The sequence below is a fragment of the Mizuhopecten yessoensis genome, unplaced genomic scaffold, assembly GCF_002113885.1.
Source record: "Mizuhopecten yessoensis strain PY_sf001 unplaced genomic scaffold, ASM211388v2 scaffold716347, whole genome shotgun sequence".
NCBI classification, from domain to species: domain Eukaryota; kingdom Metazoa; phylum Mollusca; class Bivalvia; order Pectinida; family Pectinidae; genus Mizuhopecten; species Mizuhopecten yessoensis.
In genome coordinates, this window is record NW_018480071.1 from 1,023,708 (window position 1) to 1,047,446 (window position 23,739).

Here is a 23,739-nt window from a genome sequence, read left to right on the forward strand (position 1 = left end):
CATTTCCCCTCACGTCTCAAAGAGAAAGTACGTTGACAGAGGGGCTTCGACAGAGTTGTCCGCCAGGATTGCAGCAGGATTGGTAAGTATAGGCCTATATACAAGTTATCTTTATCAAGTTCATATTCGCTTAACGTTATAGTCGTAAATAAACTTCATTGCAGATGATTGGATTTATAAGTAAGGCGTAAAAAAGTATGCGTTGTTAAATATATATTTCATTATCTGTTTAATGTTTATTGCCTCTGGAATTAGGACACCATCTGCAGTGCTTCAGCAGCTACCCTAGTGACCCAGTTCTGTAAGTTTAAGTCACGTACACAGTTAATCTAAATAAAAAAATCGTTTAACCGTAGTAAATGGTTTGTAAACCAGCTAAATACATGGACAAGTGAGGTTGCAACACACTGTCTAAATCCTTGATGTTATGTGATAAATTTTCATTGGAAAATATAGTTGTAAAGAAGTTAAGAACCCCATCGAACATAAAATATACCTATGTATTATAAGATATTAAAACCAAGAGATCTAGGCAGCGAATGCTGAGCTGACATATACATATCTGACGCAAACGATAGAGACTGTGTCAGATAATTTGTTTGGACAGGCACACACCATGGACTTTTGGATAAATTCTCTGGTCAGACTAGAAAAAAGGTAAAGAAAAGAGAGTATTTATATATATTGAACCTCTGTACTTATTGTAAATAATTGGTAGCTTTATGTATTAAAGTACATGTATTCAAAATAAAGAAGGCTAAAATGTAATTCACGCTTTAATGTCTAATATATATATATATAGATATGGAAAAATAAATTATATAATTTCAAATGATATTGAGGACACAAACGCTTCCAATTCAGGTCAAGTTTGACAATTGACAGGTGTTCCAATTGTACACCTAAAAGAGGAAATTGACAGTCGGGGATATAATTTGTGTGTATATTATTGCATCAGATTTGCAGGAAATATTAGATTTTCAGAAATAGGTCTACAAATACATTTGACTGTATTAAGGCTATATTTTATATAATTCAGATTTCTCTTTTGTGCTTATAAATTTTCAGACAGAAGAAAGGATTTCATAAAACAAAATTTTATGGACGGAAACATGATAGAAACAGTAGGGTATTGCTGCATTATCAAAAAACAGACGGTATCAGAGTATTGCTGCACTATCAAAACATATTTAACAGTACCACAGTGCTAGCATGCAATTTATATTTATTTGCCAATGAGAGTTCCGATCCAGAGCTGTTTTATATAGAACTTTTTTTTCTGATATAGAGTTACTATCCTTGTCAAGATTATACATAATTCCTGTATAGCTCTATCTTTTATCAATGGTAAAGTGTAGTATAGGCAGTGAATATTTTCTTGTTCCAAATTCACATAGATACTGTACTCCTAGATAATCTAAGTTCCTCTTCACTGATCTAAATTATATTGCTACCAAGTCCAAACCCTCACAGAGAACTTAATTAATGCTGACTGTTATTTGCCAAGTGTCTGAGTGTTGAACCAGTTTTTGAATCAGTTGACTGTAATTAGCATAATGATTAATGAATCATAATAGAAACTATGGTAAACTGTTGTAAATCTGCATCACTGTAAGCATAAATGAATGAAGGAACTTTTTAACTACCATATTCGCCTTAGTTAGCACCCTTGGCAATTTAAAAGTGTGGAATTGGGGGGGGGGGTATTAGGATAAAAAGTTGTTCAATTCCAGTCGTTGTTATGACTGCAGGATGTATATATTATCAACATTCTAGCGGGACTGGAGGTTCCGGGAAAGTCCAGCCATGCTCACCAGAGGCCTGGTAGAGGAATGGGAGGGGTGTATATAATTTCAGTTCCTTCCGAAAAAAGGGGATAAAGTGCTTTTAAAGGAATGTGCAATAATTACAGAAAATATGGTTTTAGCTTTATTTTTGATACAGTGTATTTTTAAAAATCAAAAAAGTCTTCGCACATTTCTTTGATTCTATTCATCTTCTATCTATACTTTCAAATAGGCAAATTTCAAACAGTGAAAGTTCTATAGAATTTCTGATGATTTAAAAAAAAATAGAAATGTAGGAAATTACTTCTCTGAATGCATAACAATTTAATTAACATTGGCCATGATAAAATATACTGTATAGTAGGTATTATTCATGGGGGAGTAATTTAGTTACATTTGTGTTCATCAAATATTTTAAAAAGCTAAAAATTCACTAGCAAATATTATTTTTCAGAATTATACCCAATATCTGTAAATATCATACATATAATTCCCATGAAAGGATATGATTTAGACAACCAGCATATATAGCCCTGTGAGATCACTAATTTTCATGTTTTGTTTTTTTTGATTTCATGATTACTCTTCATCTTCAAATTCATAGGTCCATGAAGTTATTGCAAGTTTCATATAAAACTTTTCTCAGTATGAGAAGGTACTTGTGACCCACAAGTTCATGTATACCCACAAAGTTATGATTTTTTTAGGAAACCACGAAATTTGAGCCCACGAAAATTGATAATTTCATGGTATTTAATTAGAAATATTTTGTTTAACTTTTTGGCATTGTAAAAGGTTAAGGATTTTGATATGTTATTTTTAAATGCCAGTGTTGCATATATTTACTTGTTACTGCTGTAACAGGCCTAGAAAAGGGAAAATGCACGTCCAGACCGGAATTCAAACCTGGGACCCTCCAAACTATATATATTGATGCTTTACCAAGGGAGTAGCCCAAGTTGTCTCTGGCCCTGATACCAGACCTACCATAGACATTTTGACAGAGAGATGTCGGGCTACCATTAGGGAGTAACATATTCCTCCCTCCTTTTTTCAAGTCTTCCATCTGAATAAATCACTATTTACAACTCAAGTTCAGGTATTCCATTGCCAAGTGTACACCAAATGTTTGAAAACATTTGAAACATGAATGGAAAAATGTACCAGTTAATACGAACCCAGGACCCTCTGAACTCAATACTGAGAGGCTCTACCAATTGAGCTATCTGGTAGCTGATGAACGACCCACTGTTTAAACTTGTCCAGTTCCTTGATCCGCTACCCTACATTCAGTAGGCCTATTTGTACATGTATGTGTCCTACTTACAGTCAAGCTGGCCATTTGTTGAACTTTTTTATCAAAAGTTTTAAGGCTATCACATCCTTGATGAGTGTTATCTTTTATTTTATAGATATATATCCTCCGATTGATAAATCAAGTCAACTTTTGTTTACAGTACGTATGACACTATAAACTCTGTCTCGCCATGTATGATACTAGCTGTAGGATGCAGTTTTAGCCAGTTTTGACATTGATACTGCATGAGAAAGATACTAAAATCATTTATATACATGTAGCGCCCTATAGAATTTGCATTATAATTACTCTAAGGCATTTTACAACACATGAATAATAGTATTCCTACATTGATAGTTAGAAATATAAACTAGATAAAAAGAGGCATACAAATCAGCATGTTACATGTTACATCAGGTAACAAGACATTTATCCCCATATGAATATAATTTAAATATATATAGTGGGTCAATAATATAAAAAGAAAAAACCTCAACAACATGTAATTACTGGTAGCGCTTTTAATTCATCAAGGAGATTTTTCAGACTGTTTATTTGAAGGAGAAATTTTGACATCATAATTAATATAACTATAAATAAAACAAAACACAAAGACTAGTAAAATCGGCTAGCGCTTTCACCCATCTTGGGGCTCTAATAAACTATATAGAGATATAGGGTGGGGTCTACATAAGGTCTGCACAAAATAGCCTAAAATGCAGACATCAGAAGGTGGGTCTTTATATATCCTTCTTGAATTTAGCCAGAGTTTTTGACTTCCTTGTAGCAGATGGTAAGCTATTCCTCAAGGTGGTCATTACACCTGTACCCTTCCAAAGCACTGGCTTTCATACTTAGGTCACAGTACGAGATGTGTACATGTTGGTTCACACACAACAAGGATTCATGCCAGAATATAACATTGGCAGATCCAGGGGCCGGGTGTTCCCTCTGCCTTGATTTGATACTTACAAAATTGGATATACATGTTTGTTTTTATTGTAAGGGTGGGATTGCACTTTCTCATTATTTGATATCTGAACTTGTTTGACCATACATTTCTACAGCCGATGGAATCTATAACATAAAATTGGGGGGTCCACACTTGTTTCACCAGCCCCCTAATCCTTCATCCTCCAGCTGAAAATTCTGGACTCACCCCTGTTTACGGTATACCATATATATTGCTATACCTATCCCAATTTTCACTGCAGCTGACTTTGTAGATTTTTTATTAGGCACTTTTTAGACATTGACTGTCTAAAAATAGACATATTGTTTATATTAGATAAAGTAGAGATAGCATTATACATATATATACAAATAGATGGTCGTCTACCTACCCTGACATTTTACAGATAATTTGATTGACCTTGTAAAGGTGACCTAAATAATTTGATCGGTTGTATATCGGGTGACCTCGGAGAAATAAATAGATAAGTGGTTAACACTGATTATATTGAAGTGGCCTTCAGTTTACTAGTATCTCACTGGTTTGTGTGCAGTATTGAAACAATAACTGTGCTAGAAGTCTGGGTCTTTTAAATTTCCAGCTGGAAAATATTGGAATTAATTCATCTAGACAGATTCTGTATGTCATTTTGATGCATACATTAGCCATTCTTAAGACAAGTGTACTGGTTCATCTCTAATGCTGTGAAAAGTATATTCAAAGGCGTCCAACTGCATGTGAAAATATTTTCCAGTTAAGGTACACCAGTGTTTCACATTTGAGAAAGAGGCATCTTGGATTATATAATTCGTGGACTCATGTGCAGTGTTTATTTTTATACATACTTTTATAGCATACTCGTCGAACAACCTGTTACATCACACAGTCTTTGAGTGTGAAATACAATTGTATTTCTGTACTTTGCACGATTATTTGACAAATGTAAATGTAACAAAAAAGGCATTTTTAATGCTTAAATCCAGAAAAAAAGCTAAGATAAAGTATAATACTAAGTTGATTGGATGTATAGAATCCCAACCTTACAGTCTGTACTATATGTACATTATATAGACCTGGATTTGGGGATCTATATGTGTGCTTAGCTGTGATAGTGTAGCTTCTGACTACAAGACATTTTTATATACTGCGTCTACGGGGCAGAGGAGGCCCGGTATTAATATTAGTACCCACGCCCCATTAATGGCCAATGGTGGAATATATAGGTGGCATATTTGATGAAATAGCTGTGGTGATTTGGAAATTTGATGGCATATTAATTTAAATTAAATTCCTAAAAAATAATTAAGGTATTTCTCTTTTTCTTGAAAAAAAAATGTTTAAAAATCATGCACATTTGTATCATTATCATTAAACCTTTATAAAACGAAGTAATTATATTCTGCAAATTAACATAGTTTTATATAAGGAATACCAGAAGCAGAAGTTAGTCTGTTTTACCCATGAAAGAAAGTGGAAAAGGTTTATCTGAGTGTCAATATTTGACAAGGGTATCAGCATTATAAACAACAGATATGCCAGTTCTATTCCTTTGATGCACGCCTTTTTAAGACTTGTTTTAAAAAACAAAGTGCTTGAGGCCCATTTGTAGGATACTCAACAGACTTTAACAGGAAAAGCGGGAATGTTTGTTCAGTACATAATAGTCCAGATAGAAAAGCTGCTAGCTCTGAGTATTGCACCAACGGAATTGTACACCCCAGGATATCACCACCAACCTTTCCAGATTACAATTATAATTATATTATACATGATACAAACTTATAATTTGAATAAACATTGAATTCTACTATAATTATGAATTAAATATTCTGATTTTTTTTTTAAAAGTAATTATAGAACTGCTTTCAGTTTGCACGTTTAGTTGATAATAAATAAGCCAGCACCGCTGATGTCACATTTTTTTTTTACTAATTCAAAAAATATTCTTACTTCTAAGAATGATGATGCATATATTTATATTTTAATCACTTTGCTTTTGTAGACATCAAATTGAAATGCTAAATTATTTATGAACTCATCTTTGTTAATAGACAAACTCCTGACTCACTGGAGGCAGTGGATAAATAGCAAAAAATGCAACTATTTTGTAACATCCTAATTGAAAGGAACGTACAATTTAAGAAACACACATTGCTAGTTGAGAATGTTCTTATAGAAAAGTTTTGTGTCAATGAGTCATGGTCAAACCCAATTTTTACCTGAGTGTATAAAACCTCTTTAGTGTACATGTAGATAACTAGAATGTGTCAAGTACACCTTTACACTTTTATTTTTTTGTACATACATGCATACAGATGTACATGTATACATATGAACATGCATATACATATCCATTAACTCATTCACCCCTTAAGTTTCATAATGAACTATTTCAACCTTTGAAATGGAAGAGTTCAAATGTGGTTTCAGGGGTGCATGAGTTAAATCATATCCGTTTGCATGAGTATGCAACTTTTGCCTGTTGATTTACCATCCCTTTACCCTTCCTATTTTATTGTTGCATCAGCACATACATGTATATAAGGACCTATATGGAGAAGGTAAGTACAGGTTCTGAGGAAGACACCCAGACACCGATCTTAATACATGCATGTTGCCTGCTTGTCAATCCCTAATTTTGTAACCTATTTTACACTCAATTTATTTTAGCAGCCCTGTTATGAACTGAAATTATCCTCATTTTGGATTTCAGTTTGTGAACAAATATGAACTGAAACTATCCTCATTTTGGATTTCAGTTTGTGTGATAATGGCGGTGCCCTTGGTTAAAACGTCTGTGTCAGTTCTGCGTTCCGGGTCATTTCTGCGTTCGGCCACTATCTCTCATTTCGTGGCTCGGTCACTCTGTGCTGTAACTTGCCCTTCTAACACATTATGTTGGAACTGTGCCAAATCGCAATTTCAGCCACAGAAATCAAATCTGTTATCAAAGTCAGCGTTGTTAAGGAGAAATTGGAATTGTGTTTCCATAGGAACTAAGAAGATGTCTGACTTCACGGGAAAAGGGAAAGATTACATATTTCGACAGGTAAGATTTATATTAGATTAATCTCTTGCTTTAAGAATGTGTAGTTGGACAACAGGCACTTAAAAAAAGATATTCATGTTTACCAAATTATGGCAACAGTTCAATAAATAAACTTTGTTATTTTCTATTTTTTTATTTGGTTTGCTTGTGTTTAAGCTTGTGCTTGGGTTTTGGTGGTGGAGGAAAGCCTCCTGGAGAAAAACCACTGACTTTCCGCTAGTGACTGCACCACGTAGGTCTCGAACCTGCGACCCAGTGGTGGAGGGCTAGTGGTAGCAGAATGTCAGACGCCTTAACAACTTTTTTAATTGTTAATTGTGTAAACAGTAAAATCACATGACTAGAGGGTTTCTGACCAGAGACTGGAACCATTTTCTGAGAGTGAAGTCAGATTAATATTGCTGACAAGTATGGTAATAAGATCTGAATAGCCAGGTGATTTTATTAACATACTGTTGTTAAGTGTACAGTACTTAGTCCGGTCCATCCAACTTCCTTATACCTGTTTTTGAGGTCACCTGAGCTTTAGGTGACCTATTCTATTTGGTTTTCGTCCATCGTCGTTCGTCGTGCATAAACTTTTTACATTTTCGACTTCTTCTCAAGATCCAGTGGAAGGAATTTTTTCAATCTTGGTCAGAATAACCCTTGGTAGTTGAGGCTACAAAATTGTAAAATTGGGATACCTACCCCAACTCTAGGGGCCAGGGCGAGGTCCCAAAGGGAAAATTAACCAATATTTCAAAAATCTTCTTCTCCAGACTCAAGAGGTACTACAGTAAATTTCTCTGCATGGATTGAAAGATCATCTGACATCAGGGGCTCTGTTTGAATTGTAACTTTCCGTACCCCAGGGCCATCAATTCTCTTTTGGGGAGGGGGTACAGTTTACTTTAGTTTATTTAGGGAAATAACACTTTAAGGTATATTTTGTTCATTTTCAGTAGGAAATTATTCTTGGTAAGAATCATCCTTGGAGAAAGATGGTATCAAATTGTAAAATTGGGATTCCTATCCCAACCCCAGGGACCAGGGTGGGGCCCCAAAGGGAAAGTTAAAAAATATTTCAAAAATCTTCTTCTCCATGCAGACTCAGAGGTACTACAGTCAATTTCTCTGCATGGATTGAAAGATCATCAGGGGCTTTGTTTAAATTGTAAATTTCCTTACCCCAGGGTAAAATCTTCTTCAGACTCCGATGTACCCGTAATACAATCAAATTCTGTACACGGATGCAAATTCTGTCAGGGGCTTTATCTATTTTTCAATTTTATTACCCCCGGGCCACCCATTCTCCTTTGGGAAGCGGGTAAAGTTGACTATTTTTAGTTTATATCGGGAAATAATACTTTTTGGTATATTTTGTCCATTTTCAACAGGGAATTATTCAAACTTGATTGGAATGATTATGATGCCAGATGGCATTTAGATGGTATGAGAAAATAAGATCCTGCCCCATCCCCAGGGCCTGGNTTTAGATGGTATGAGAAATAAGATCCTGCCCCATCCCCAGGGCCTGGAGGGGTGGGGCCAAAATGGGGATTATGGTTAAAAGTAAAAATTAAATTGTCATCAGTCACTCAGATGTTTTACTGTTCATGGATAGAAAGTTCCTTACCTAAATTACCATTACCTAAATTGTAAATTTCATTATTCCCTAGGTCATCTGCTCTCCCTTGGGTAGAGAATAAAGTTCTCAATAGCAAAATAATTTATTTGAATAGTTTTTAAAGTTCTAATTATCCTTAAGTGCATGACAAGTATTGTATTTCCCTTTGTTTACATATTTTTGAGGCTTAATGTAGGCTAATCTGAGATAACGGACTAAAAAATATGTTGAAGGAGATATGTGACACAGTCAGCGTTACGACGTTATGTAATTGGTTATGTGAATCCAGGATTACATAGTAGATATGATCTTAAAGTCACAACTGACCAGCTATGCAGGTACCAATTGATTATGACGGACTTACGGACCTTATCTATGCACGTACCAATAGATTATAATCGGGTATAAATATAACCTAAAAAGGAGATAATGGGGAGAAGAGCAAGGGACGGCGAGAGAAGATGAGAGAAGAGCAAGGGACGGCTTGAGTAGATGAGAGAAGAGCAAGGGACGGCAAGAGAAGATGAGAGAAGAGCAAGGGACGGCTAGAGAAGATGAGAGAAGAGCAAGAAACGGCTAGAGAAGATGGTAGAAGAGCAAGGGACGGCCAGAGAAGATGAGAGAAGAGCAATGGACGGCTAGAGAAGATGTTAGAAGAGCACGGGACGGCGAGAGAAGATGAGAGAAGAGCAAGGGACGGCGAGAGAAGATGTTAGAAGAGCAAGGGACGGCGAGAGAAGAGACTAGAAGGGCTAGGGACGTTTAGAAACTGCACTAGGGTACATATACAAACAACAGAGACCGATCCCAAAACTTGAGATTAATAAACTTCTAACCAACCATCAACCCTTGTCGCTCGTGTTGTGTTACAGATACAGTTACTTACTTACGACTACCTCTTTACATGTACACATAACAGATCAACAAATAATGCATGTTTTGTATTTTACATTCCATGGTTACAGTTGCTGGACTACAAGTCGTTTACCTACACTTACCTTTTGGCCGACCCAGTCAGCAAGGAAGCGGTACTTATTGACCCTGTCTACGAACTTGTGGAGCGCGATCTAAACCTTGTCAAGGCTCTTGGCCTTGATCTCAAATTTGCAAGTATGAAAATATTAGTTCAATTTTAGAATGTTGTGAACTTCACCTAGTGGCAGTAATTAATATCTTATCTGTTTTTACAGGTATTTAAAATCAAAAGTATGCCAGCTATTCAATGACAATTGTATAAATGTATCACATTAGTCCTGCATTTTATATCCATTCATTAAAAGATATATATATATATATATATAAAATTCTTAAATGGGAGCTCTATTTTTATAGGAGATGTGTAAATCAGCCAGAAATAGCATACCGGGGGAACAAATCTGTTTTCCGGAGGTTAATTCTTACATGATTTTGTGTTTTTAGGTCACCTGAGACAAAGTCTCAAGTGACCTATTGCGATCGCCTTTTGTCCGTCGTCGTCCGTCGTCCGTCGTGCGTCCGTAAACAATTTACATTTTCGACTTCTTCTCCAAAACCCCTGAACCAATTTCAATGAAATTTTGCAGGGACCTTCCATGGACAAAGGTCAACAAAAATNTGGTTTATAATGGCAAATGATACTTTGAATATTACATGTTAATAACTTGATTGGAATTATAACCTTGAGTTGACAGTTTGATACTTTGAGAATTTTGAGCCAGCCCTACCCCCAAGGGCTGTAGGGTGGGGCTCGAGGGAGTCAGTGTGCTAAAATTTCTTCATTTTCCTTGTTTAGAATCAGAGGTGCTAGTTTCAAATCCTTTTTAGTCTGAAATCTGTATGCTTGATATTGAATATGGTGGTTTTATTGTTTTTTGTCACTTTGAATAATATTTCTGTTCATGTTTAAAACGAAATCAACTCTCTGTATAAATATATCAGGTGACCGTTAAGGCCCATGGGCCTCTTGTTTCAGTGAGGATCTTTTTTTCTCTCATAGAATTAATTACTTCATACAAAAAGAATAGTTTGAACCCTGATTATCCAAACTTTCAATCCAACCTTGTCTTTTAATTTATACATAAGGTAAACTTGAACTGTTTTGTAAATTTAAAAAAATCAGTTTTAGTAGTTTGTTCATGCCCCAATCATTTTAGAGTGGGGGTGGAGAATGAAAGGGTCATTATACTGGTAACGTTAGCCATATCTGTGTCTGTTCTGTCATGTTGGAATTAATTTATATGACTTTACCAAATTCATTTTGGGAAATCCTAGGAGATTTTCATACAAAGGGCAAGTATGAGAATACCCTGGATATATTTGTATTTCAGGGTCCAAGGTCAGCATCAAGGCCACTTTGTTATTGATAGGTTAATCACAGGGCCAAGGGGCATAAATCATGTCCTAAAGACCTTTCTAGTTTTTATCTGTCAAAGGTTTTAAATGTATCAGGAATGAAATGCTTAGATAAGGGGATATATTCATAGAAAATTGGTAATTCTTTCTTGCTTGAAGTTAAAAGTTGATGGGATTTTTTTTCTTTACAGGATAAATGACCTACTAACAAATTCAGTATAGACTGATGAGATACCTCCTTTATTCTGTAACTGAGGTTTGGTCTTGTTTCTATATTTGTAGTCAACACCCATGTCCATGCTGACCACATCACAGGAACAGGCGATATAAAGAAGCGGGTCCCTTCGTGTAAAAGTGTTATCACCGAGGTCAGCGGAGCCAGCGCTGATGTCAAAACAAAAGATGGAACAAAGCTTGAGTTTGGAAAGTTCTCATTGGAGGTGGCGAGGACCCCTGGACACACCAATGGTAAGAAAGCTGTTTTATCTGACCTTTTATCTTTGGTGAATTAAACTGACATTTTGATTTGGCTACTCTTTTTGTAAAAATGGTAATAGATTTGTGAGAGTCTAAGCCCCGCTTCACTGGTGATTTGTGGTTGTCAAAGTTCTGGACTACATTGGTTTACTTAAAGTACTCGTGTACCTTCTGATATTACCAGAGGTAACCCATTCATCCCTAATGTCACATTTGAACCTTACCAAATCAAAGGCCGGGTAAGTCCATTTAAAAAAAAGTAGGGGTGAATAAGTGAAAGTCCCTTCTTGGCTCCCATATGTTTGAAATACTTCATATTTTTTCCATGGTTTAAGTCACTTTATTTCTGTCCTTTAGAGTGAAATACATAATAATAAGTTATCTACAATCAATTTTTATACAAATGGTAAAGAATCTGCTTTCCTTTATCACAGCATACTTGTTTCCCCTAAAAACTTACCATGTAGTATGTGTATACCTTTCAACATAGTGTGTGTGTGTATCATATAACTTATTATAACCAACAACAGAATTTGTGTATATATAATATGAAATCTTACAATATGGTGTGTGTGTATAAATTATATAAAATCTTACAATATGGTATATATTGTATAAAACCTTATAACTTAAAATAGAATGAGTGTGTTTATATCATATGAAATCTTACAATATAACTTACAATATGGTGTCTGTTTATCGTTTTAAATGTTATAACTTACATTAGAATGTGTGTGTATCATATTAAATCTTATAACTTACATTAGAATGTGTGTATCTTATAAAATCTTATAACTTACAATAGAATGTGTGTGTTTATCGCATTAAATCTTATAACTTACAATAGAATGTATGTGTATCATATAAAATCTTATAACTAACAATATAATGTGTGTTTATCGCAATAAATCTTATAACTTACAATAGAATGTGGGTGTATTATATTAATCTTATAACTTACAATAGAATGTGTGTATATCATATTAAATCTTATACCTTACAATAGAATGTGTGTGTGTGTGTGTATCATATTAAAACTTATAACTTACAATAGAATGTATGTGTATCATATAAAATCTTATAACTAACAATATAATGTGCGTTTATCGCAATAAATCTTATAACTTACGATAGAATGTGTGTGTATCATATTAAATCTTATAACTAACAATATAATGTGCATTTATCGCAATAAATCTTATAACTTACAATAGAATGTGTGTATTTCATATTAAATCTTATAACTTACATTAGAATGTGTGTGTATCATATTAAATCTTATAACTTACAATAGAATGTGTGTGTATCATATTAAATCTTATAACTTACAATAGAATGTGTGTATATCATATTAAATCTTATAAATTACAATAGAATGTGTGTATATCATATTTAATCTTATTACTTACAATAGAATGTGTGTATATCATATTGAATCTTATAACTTACAATAGAATGTGTGTGTATCATATTAAATCTTATAAGTTACAATAGAATGTGTGTATATCATATTTAATCTGATACGTTACAATAGAATGTGTGTATATCATATTTAATCTTATAACTTACAATAGAATGTGTGTATATCATATTTAATCTTATAAGTTACAATATAATGTGTGTATCATATTTAACCTTTAAGTTACATTAGAATGTGTGTATATCATATTTAATCTTATAACTTACATTAGAATGTGTGTATATCATATTTAATCTTATAACTTCCAATAGAATGTGTGTGTATCATATTTAATCTTATAACTTACAATAGAATGTGTGTGTATCATATTTAATAATATAAGTTACAATAGAATGTGTGTGTATCATATTAAATCTTATAACTAACAATATAATGTGTGTTTTATGAACAAAAGACTCAAAGGCAGATTGAGATTATAAGCAAATAGTAATATTGATTTACGAAAACATTCTACCTTTATATGGGCTAAGGGGATATAACAGCTGTGATACTACTACTAATACTTTCATGTATGTACCCGGCCAGCTGTATCATAACTGGGCAATGTATGTACCCAGCCAGCTGTATCATAACTGGGCAATGTATGTACCCGGCCAGCTGTATTATATAGCTGTTGACTGGGCAATGTATGTACCCAGCCAGCTGTATTATATAGCTGTTGAATGGACAATGTATGAAAGAAACATATATGTACCCCGGAATAAAATTCTTGGGGGATTACAAATTACAAAATGAGTAACTGCCCAAATGAAGATGTACCACAGCTGATTCTATTCTTAATATACATATTGGCTAATAAGGGGAGACATTTCACAAAAGCAAATTTCTAGTTGTATTTTGATTTTGTAGGATGCTGTACCTATGTGTGGCGTGAGAAGGGGATGGCTTTCACCGGTGATACACTTCTGATCCGTGGCTGTGGACGTACAGACTTCCAGGAAGGTCGGTACAGAATTCAATTCTATGTCGACACATTGTCACCATTAAACATATTTGATGACACGATTTACAATACAGAAAAACATAATAAGGAAAATATAATGATTTTACAAAGTAACAGTTTTAATTAAAGACTTAAAACTGTTAATTTGTTAAATCATTGTGTTTTAAGACTTAAAAACAAATAAGGGTATTCATTTAAGGATTACCTAGATACTAAAATTCAATTAAAACATTCAATACGCTGACGTCATAACGAAATTGTTTACATCATCCAATCAAAATGCTTGTTACAGTTCTTTTGTCCGAAAAAAGGTTTTTTGTAAGTTATTTTTATGTTATGAGCTGATAACATGAAAACATTAACCAATAGTATTTAAACCTAATTAAATTAAACTACTTCTGCTTTATTCTCAAAGTGGTAATCTTTATTCAATTAAATGACCTTAACTTACTTATAAGGTCAGAGGGGTAGCTGTTTTGTCTTGTCTAAGTGGTAATCAGATTTATTCAATTAGATGAGCTTGATTTATTTTAAAGGTCAAAGGGGTTAAATGTGTCGGGAACAAACAAAAGAACATAAAAATAGGCAGGCACTTTTACTATTCCAACAAGAGGTCTATTGGACCTGTATCGCTCACCTGGTTTTATATATAAGTCATTACAACTGAATGCTTTAGTACATCTTTATATGAAATTTCCTCAACACCAGACAAGATCTATGTTCTAACCCAACTGGGACCACAATATCTGACTTTCAACTAATCAGGGGCGTCCATTGAGTTGCCATGTTAACAGATTTTGAAATAAGTAATATATCATATTACAGGGTGTAATTAGACAATACTTTAATTTTCTTTCAACTATAAGCTTTTATAAACCTAGAAACCAATTTTTAACAATTCATGAAAACTACACCACAGAATATGATAATCTAGCTGTACCATTTATTAGGACCGCAGGGGTCTAATCAACCTCATTCAATTAAGAAATGTTTGTTCTTCCTCAATGTTTTTGACCAAATTTTGTACAATCCACTCCGGCAATTAGGGGGTATTAATGTCTTAAAGCAAAATTTTAGATAATTTTCCTCTATGGGGCCTGGTCTTTCTAGCCCCAGGGGTTGAACCAGCCTCATTTATTTAGGAAATGATTGCCCTCCCCCAATAAAGTTTCAGACTAAATTTGGTTAAAATCCTCACTTGCTTTAAGTAGGAGATGCGTTTAAAAGCTAAGTTCCCCTTAAGGGCCCCGCCCCCTGGCCTCAGGGGTCAAACCAACCTCATTTATTCAAGAGATGATTGCCCTCCCCTAGTGATGCTTCAGACTAAATTTGGTTGAAATCCCCTTTGGCGTTTAGGAGGAGATATGTTTTAAAGAACTAGTTGACGACGAACGACGGAAGCTGCGCCACAGCATAAGTCACTATGGTCCTTCGGACCAGGTGAGCTAATAAGTTTACTGTCGAAGGTTGAGTTCGTCTAGAACGTATTTAAAGATAGGAAAATTAAACTTAGGTTAATTCGTATTTTTTTAACTGAAAGGAATTTTCATCTGTCACCATCAATGTCAAAGTTACCCAAATCCATCTGACAAAAAGTAGAACTCAGTGTTTTCCATTCCCTTGCAGGTGATGCTGCTACACTGTACGAGTCTGTTCATACAAAGATCTTCACTCTTCCTCCCGACTTCTCCCTCTACCCAGCTCACGACTACACAGGTGAGTGATTGGGAATGATCAAATAGGAGCCATTTGTTGAAGTTAACTTTTTTAAATTCAAGGCCATAAGTCAGTTGTCTAGGTCAAGGATGAAAGTTATGATTTTGGAAAGCATGTATTGTAGATACAATGTTGTGATTTGGCGGGGATAGAGGGTGAACCCTAATAAAATTCAAGGTCAAACGCCAACCGCGGGTAACAGTATTTATAGTAGGCATACTTTGTTACTATCAGTCTTAATCTAGAGACTTTTTTGATTGTGTTTTGATCAAATTTAATACAACTCTAAAGTTTTAGATAACATTGAATAAACCCATGTTTCAGAGTTCCAGGATCACGATAGCCGTCTCCTATATAAAGAAAGTCTTTGTTATCACTTTAAACAATTCATTTCTGAACAGATTTCGATCCAAATTCTCACAAATCTAATGTAAAAGATCACTTTGAAAGTTATGCTTCAGTGTATTAAGGCCAAGGTGAAGGTCACTTTCTTCTATTTATAAAAAATCATTGTCACTCTAGCAACATTCTATACTCTCCTAGAGAAGTTATGTTACATAGATTTTAAAGTACCAGTAAACCAAAGTATTGTTCATGTAAAAGGGATCTGTATTATTTGTGCAAACATGTATCTAAACTGACTTCTATGAACTATAATATAATACAAATTGTAATACCCTTAATTAATGTAACTTCCCCTTCATTTATTGAAGGTTCCACTCCCAGAAATATTCCGTAAGACCTGCTCCACCTAAAATGTTGTAAGCTCATTACAATGTTTTGTAAGCTAACTTAATTTATAAGCTCTCCTTATTCTGTATAGTGATGCTCACTTGGAATTGTTTTGCCTTACATTTCTTTAAGTATACACTTCTAGTAACTAATCATATATATTTTTCTTTATTCATGTAGAATATGTTCCATCCTGTATTTGTTTTAAAGCCTCTTTTAAATTTTGTTTTTTAAGGTCAAACAGTAACAACAGTGGCAGAGGAGAAGGCCTTCAATCCGCGTCTAACAAAATCAAAGGAGGCCTTTGTGGAGATCATGGGAAACCTCAACCTCCCCTACCCTAAACAGATAGGTATGCTGTGTAGTATAAAGTGTCCTTTATCAGTATCCAACCAGTTCAAACGGGGGAATATAGGTTTGCACTTTGTCCTTTAATCAGAATTCCGTCCTTCAAAACAGTTTTTGTAGGTCATATTTTCTGTACTATTTCAACAGGAGTATTTAGATTTGGTATGCAAGGACATGTTGGGAAGACTAAGTGACAAGTAGAAAAAGTAGGTCACTGTGACCTCTTGTTTTACTTTTGTCCTCAATCTTTGAAAAAAGTTTGTCATATATACTATTTCATCTGAAGAAACCAGATTTAACCTCAACCTTTATAAAAAATGTCTGGAATATCTTCTATACTATTTGGTATGTAAGTATGGCTGGCAGAGTGAGAAGCAGAAGAAGTATGACACTGTCAATTATATCCTGAGATAGGTGTACAGCTGGGAAAATAAAGAAATCATTACCGGTGGGGTTCTATGGATTGTCTTGCAAAAGCCTGCCTTTTATTACACAATGTGTCAGTCTTGCATCTGATTTTTAGAATTATTTGGAATCATATGAATGGATCTGTTACCAGTATACAGTGAAACCGGTATACAGTGGAACCCACTCGCTTATTATATTTTTATGCCCCCACCATAAAATGGGTGGAGGGCATATAGTGTTGCCCATGTCCGTTCCGTCCCGTCGTGCCGCTTTGCGTCCCATCCAATCCATGAGCGGGGGCATTTATATCTTACAGACTTTTTCTAGTTTTCCATGTATCAAGTTTTATTATGATATGGTCAAATGTGGGACCCCATTTATTATAATAATTTTTCTGCCATGAAGGGATTATTGTAAGCAAAACCCCCCAGGTAATATGAGTTGTCCATGTGAAACACCTGGACAATATATTTGACTTACTGTACAACTCCGGAAGTCATGGTTACACAGCACACCTGTCAAGGTAACTGTTTTCACTCTTCGCTTCACCCCAGTTAGCGAAAACAACAGATCAACCTGCGATTGCTGGTTATATGTTTTTGTCTAAACAAAACACAGGGAGTAGCCTATAGTTATTTAAAATACATTCTAGGACTGTACCTACGTATAAAATGGACATGATCACCGATACTTTCTGGCACAAATTTTGTTACAAAATAGGCTATGCAATTTATGAATATTCACGGTAACATGACATATAAGGTGAGAAAACCATGCTGACATTAATGAAGGCTTTAAAAGGAAGTATAATGTCTTTTTAATCATACAAGAGTTTCCTTATCGCATTGCAGATTGATTTACCCATGTCTCAGTGAGAAAATGTTGAAATCTGGCCATAAATTTCACCCCAACAACATGGTGCTGGAAATCAGTTCAGTGTTTATGTTATTGTTGAAATAACTGAGGACGATTGATTTAATTTATTCTCAAAATTTACAATGTACACCGTTTTCGTTGGAATAAATGTTAACATTTAACAAAGGGAACATTCTGTGCTTTTGATTGTTACTGTTTCTATACAAATTGCTTTCACTGCATGACTTACAAGGCATGTAATTGTAATGCGTCATGTGATCGTTTGACATCGTGCTGAAAAAATATTTACCTATAAGAAACAACAGGTAAAGTAACTTTACATAGCAAAACCGGTAAATCACAATTATTATGCCTCCTCTTTAAATGAAGGCAGACATATTGTATTAGTACTGGTTCTTCTGGTTCTTTTAATATGATGTTGTCTGGGTCATAACCTTTAAACCGTTAAAGAGATCTTGATGAAACTGCACTGTCATTAGGTCATTGTGACCTTGACTCCAAGGTCAAAGGTCAAATATGTGCTTATTTTTCAGGAACATCTTGTTCGGGCTGTAACTTTTAAAAAAATAAAGATATATTGATGGAACTTGCTGTATACCTGCATCACCTACCGATACTGTGCAGTGCAGTGTCATTTGGTCACTGTGGACTTTACCCCAAGGTCAAATGTAAAAAAAGTCTGATTGGTTCAAACATTTAAAGGTGTACGTCAAGGTGATGCCAACAGTTCCTAACTGTGTCTAATTTTTTAGAATGCAAGTATGTAGTGGCATTGTTAACTCTATCCAAGCATCATTTGAAACTATGGGTCAGTTTTGTGGACTTCTATAATGGTCCCAATTACAATTAGAACTTGTTCATATAGGGATTTTATAATTTAGCAGGAGGCAGTTCCTCTAATAATAAGGTATTATGATGTCCTTTCTTTGAATAACTGGAAATTAATTGACCCAATCGGTTTTATAAACCCTCAAGAGCTTGAAACCGAGAACACCACAGATTCTTCAACTTCCACCGCTTTCTTCTATTTTCATTTACTACATGGCCCACAAGAACAGCTTACTACTCACGCTTTTTTAAGGGTCTCCATGTAAATCTTTTCTATGTTCATAATTTGCCCTAGTTTTTTCGAGTTTGAGTATTATTTATGATTTTGGTGACTTTTCGGGTTTTTGTTGTTGTTTTTCCAGTTCAGAAAACATAAAATGATCGAAATTGACTTGACACATGTAACCCGGTTATTACATTTTTTTCTCTCTGGCGAATAGAATATCATAATAAGTTGGTTCCACTGTTTTCAGTAAATATTTTTTCATAAATTAATGACGCTTAAATAATTTTATCATTAAGCAGATAGGTTGACCTTCAGTCAACAGGCTAGCGCAAATGTCAGAATTAAGCCATTAATTGACTGATCCTTGTTTTTACCTCCGACCCTTGCAATGTTTTATTGCTCGAATGCACTTACTGGTTATACGTCTCATTTGAATGCACCGAAAATCGTGTTATATTAGTTAAAAGACCTTAAAATATTATGAGATATGATCATGAAATACAATTGGTCCAAATAACTATGTTTGGTGATTTTTAGCTCACCAGGCACGAAGGGCCATGTGAGCTTAGAATTATGCCGTGGCGCGGCATCCGTCGTTTGTCGTCCGTCCGTTATGTAAAACACATCAAATGACTTCTTCTGAATAATGGACAGGTCTAGAGTCATAATATTTAGCTGAAAGCTTTATTCGTAAGAGCCAGACAAAGTTTGAGAACGAAAATGGGCTTGACCTACTTTCAAGGTCACAGGGTTCAAATATCTAAAACAATTTAAACAACTTCTGAATAATGGACAGGCATATAGAGTCATGATATTTGGCTAAAATCTTCATTCGTAAGAGCCTGACAAAGTTGAACTGAAACTTATAGAGTCTTAATATTTGGCTGGTAGATTCTTTTAGTGGAGCCCAACAAAGTTTGAGAACCAAAACAACCTTAATTTACTTTCAAGGTCGTATGGGTCAAGTATGTCAAACACATCAAAAGACCCCTACTGAATAATGGACAGGCCTTGAGTCATGATATTTGGCTGAAAGCTTCGTTTGTAAAAAGCCCGACAAAGTCTGAGAACCAAAATAACCTTGATCCTCTTTCAAGTGAAAATTACCTTGACTTTCTATCAAGGTCACAGAGGTCAAATATGTTAAATACTTCAATACAGGCCCTTTGGGCCTTTTGTTGTAATTTTTGTCTGAAGTAGCCCCCTCCTCAGAAATCCCTACTGACCTTCTAATTATTTTTCAGTCATGTTCTTCGGAATGTGCATATCTTTTGGGCCTTATTTCTTAAGCAGAAATTAAGTCTGTTTTTTTATGCACTGAAAGAAATTTAATAATCATAGAACATTTGTTTATTTTTTGGGAACAATTTGAAATATAGAATTAACCCAAAACAATTTGTCCTTAGGCAAAAATCAGCTTTTAATTGAGATTTTAGGGTTCACATGCCTCTTGTTTGATTATAGAATTTAATTCAAATTTAATGTGTTTTTCAGATCGTGCCTTACCTGCTAACCTGGTGTGTGGAGTGTTTGATGAGCCTCCAAAATAGGCCCTCACCATTGAGACAACTATTTGATAAGGAAAGGAAAACTCGCTGATGAATGCTACATAGACCCGACGTTGTATTGATGCCAATGAACAAGCCTTTTTAGTATATATTTACCGTTTTTAGGTATTTTGAGGGCATTTGAGATTGTTTATATCAGGTTGTATTATGCAAACATCAGTTTTACAATGTCTTTCAAATATAGAAACGTTAGGAAATACTTTTAGTGTTGTATTTTTGTGCATTTCTTAATTGTGTTTGATCAATTAACGAAGCATCATTTTTCTTAAAAATCATTTCAATGAGATGACTAGTATTTTTTCTCATGTGAATTTATCCCTAACTGGTTTTAGAGATTGAATACCATTAAGTTTCCTGTTACTAAAACCAATCAAGAGTGGTTATTTAAATTCTTTGCATAAATAAGAAATCTAAAATGACCTCCATATAGGTCTTAATTTAGCAAAACATTTTCACTTCTTGCCTAGTTCAGATTATAGAAGAAATAGATATAGGTATGATGGTTCCTTTTTCTAAAAACATTTCTCAGGTTGATAAGCATGAATTGAATTGTAGAAAAGTTATGTATCACAACCAGTGAATGTTTAGGTGTGTCGTTTAATTGATTAGTACAGTACGTATTCTGTCACATTCATCAGACAAACGAGCGGTGAAACGTATGTACACAAAGGTGTAAAATACGTACGAGTTGGATATATAGAATCGATGTTGATTCGTATACGCTATAAGCAACTATAACGAAATAGCGTAACCGAATCAACATCGATACTTTATTGCCAATTTGTACATAATTTACACCTTTGTGTACGTACGCTTCACTGGTTGTTTGTCTGATGAAGGTGCCACAGTAGGTACCGTACCTATCATTGCATTGTCACACAAAGACTAGCTAGTTGTGATATATAATGGTTATCGTTCTACAAGTCTGATATGCCTCTAACTATGTGTTTATTTTTGATATAAAATACTCAATTATTTTTCAATGATGTAATGCTTTTGTCATACTGCTTTCATGAAAAGAAGACACAACTACAAAGTCTATTTATTTATGAGGGAGACTCGTAACTTTTCATAACTTTTCTTTCTGTTTGCATTAAGTTAGTTCATTACAAATGGTATACTATTTTAAACGGTGACATTTTAAGTTATTATTTTGTCAAGTTTGGGCCGTTATGAGTACTTGCCTGTTTTTTAATAAAAAATAGCTGTTTTTTCTCCCATGGAAAACATTAAAAGTTGTCAGGTATGGTCATGCCCTATAGAAACATTTTTGACCGATACAACTTAATCACAGACACATTTTTGTTACAATTTAGAAGTCTTACAATTATTTAGGAATTAGCTGTATATCAAGTCAAGAGATAAAAAAAAAATTGCATACATTTTTGAATTGTGCATGGGAGATTTGTACATAATACGATTAAAAAATAAATAATTGAAACATATCACTTTTCTTTTTGGCATATATATAGCCGAATAAAAAGATAAAACATTATAAAAAGATTGACGACTTTCATACGGTGTTATTGGCAACAAACGTTTTTAATGCCAGCTTTTAAAATATATTCCACTCAAATAGAGTAATCCTTTTACATGTATATAAAACCCATTTTGTTGATTTTGAATTTCATTCTTTAAGACAGACATGATTAATGCATTTCCACGAAAAAGTATATACTATTTTGTTTAAGCCGTTATTTGGCAATCTATTTGTGAAATAAAAGCAATACTTCATTTTATGTTTAACAATATGTAAACAAATATATAATGTTAATGTTTTTGAAGTGAAATATGTACACTTTCCCTATTTTGTCTAAATAATGATAGAAACTATTACCTTGAACGTAAAACGTGATGATGAACTGAGCTTTCCACAAAATGTAATTGTTTTTACCTCGTCGCCATGAAAAGCGGAAGCGAGACTAAGGTTTTAGCTTTTCCAGCGACGGTGGCGTCATCTTGAAGTTTTTGCGTATAACTAAGTTTCACTTAAAGTATAAGTACTAGATCAACCAAACTTAGACCATCAGATGAATCTTAGGTAGTACATCTCAACCCATACATCAAATAGAGCCTACCTTTCATGGCCCCTTGACTTTGTCAGCATTTCCATCAACATTAAGTTTTCGCGTTTAAATTAGTTTCTCTGATATGTGCATTGATGGTCAAAGCGATGCACAGGCGATACATATCAATCCGAATGGCTTGTGTTGAGTCCTAACTGTTTTTTTGTTTTTTTTATAATTTGTTTATTTTTAAAGACATTTTTATTACATAAATACATAAACACCACATACACCCAATGTGTTGAGTCCTAACTGGTCAATCATGTTATTGTCTTGAATTGATTTATTACAAATTACTCTATACTGGGGAATTTCGCCACATTTTAACTTTCACCTTTCCCCCTGAGTAATGAGGGCAAATGTAGCTTTACAGGGAATGCTAGTAAACAACATAATAAAGTAATTATCTCTTTCACCCCTTTATATTTACAATGGGCTTGCTCAGTCTATTATTTGGTAAGGTTCAAATGTGAATTTAGGGTAAATTGGTTAAATGTGATTAGTGAAAATAATAATGGGTGAAAATTTCTCGTGTACTGTAGGCTATTCTATATGGGTCACCTGCCCGACCACGTGGGTTTTCTCCGGGCACTCCGGTTTCCTCCCACACTAAGACCACCCCACGCGCTAACGTCCTGGCCAACAAGAGTGATTAATATAATATAAGTTGAAATAACTTGTTTCATAATTGTTGTAAAATAAATAAAGTTTATATATATTCTATATGACATGTTGGACGTTTTTCCACATAACTCTTTTAAGTTTTGTTAATAATAGGTCTTAGTTATCTGGTTCACTATTCATCCACTCAGTGTTAAAGGGGAGGAATTGAACTTTTTTTAGCTCACCGGGTCCAAAGGACCAAGGTGAGGTTATGCCATACCGTGGCGTCCGTCGTCCGTCCGTCCGTCGTCCGTCCGTCAACAATTTCTTTAAACGACTTCTTCTTCTTAACCACTTACTGGAATTTAACTAAATTTGACTGGAAGCATCCCTAGGTGGTGGGGATTCAAAATTGTACAAATGATGGGGCTGACCCCCCAGGG

At 34.4% G+C, this 23,739-nt stretch overlaps 1 protein-coding gene across 5 annotated transcripts; it reads left to right on the forward strand.

Moving 5' to 3' along the window:
* Positions 1 to 4: 4 nt before the first annotated feature.
* LOC110443462 (persulfide dioxygenase ETHE1, mitochondrial-like) lies at positions 5 to 22,792 on the forward strand. 5 transcript variants are annotated; one of them, XM_021487688.1, is made up of 9 exons: positions 5 to 82; positions 256 to 301; positions 6,796 to 7,085; positions 9,660 to 9,804; positions 11,308 to 11,493; positions 13,832 to 13,924; positions 15,552 to 15,641; positions 16,609 to 16,725; positions 20,554 to 22,792. In XM_021487688.1, the coding sequence occupies exons 3-9, from the start codon at positions 6,807 to 6,809 to the stop codon at positions 20,607 to 20,609; spliced, it is 966 nt and encodes a 321-aa protein (XP_021343363.1). In that variant the 5' UTR covers positions 5 to 82; positions 256 to 301; positions 6,796 to 6,806; the 3' UTR covers positions 20,610 to 22,792. The 5 variants fall into 5 exon arrangements, with proteins under 5 accessions (XP_021343363.1, XP_021343366.1, XP_021343362.1 ...); XM_021487691.1 differs by having other exon boundaries at positions 12 to 82; positions 7,030 to 7,085; XM_021487687.1 differs by lacking the exon at positions 256 to 301 and having other exon boundaries at positions 14 to 82.
* The last annotated feature ends 947 nt before the right edge of the window (positions 22,793 to 23,739 follow it).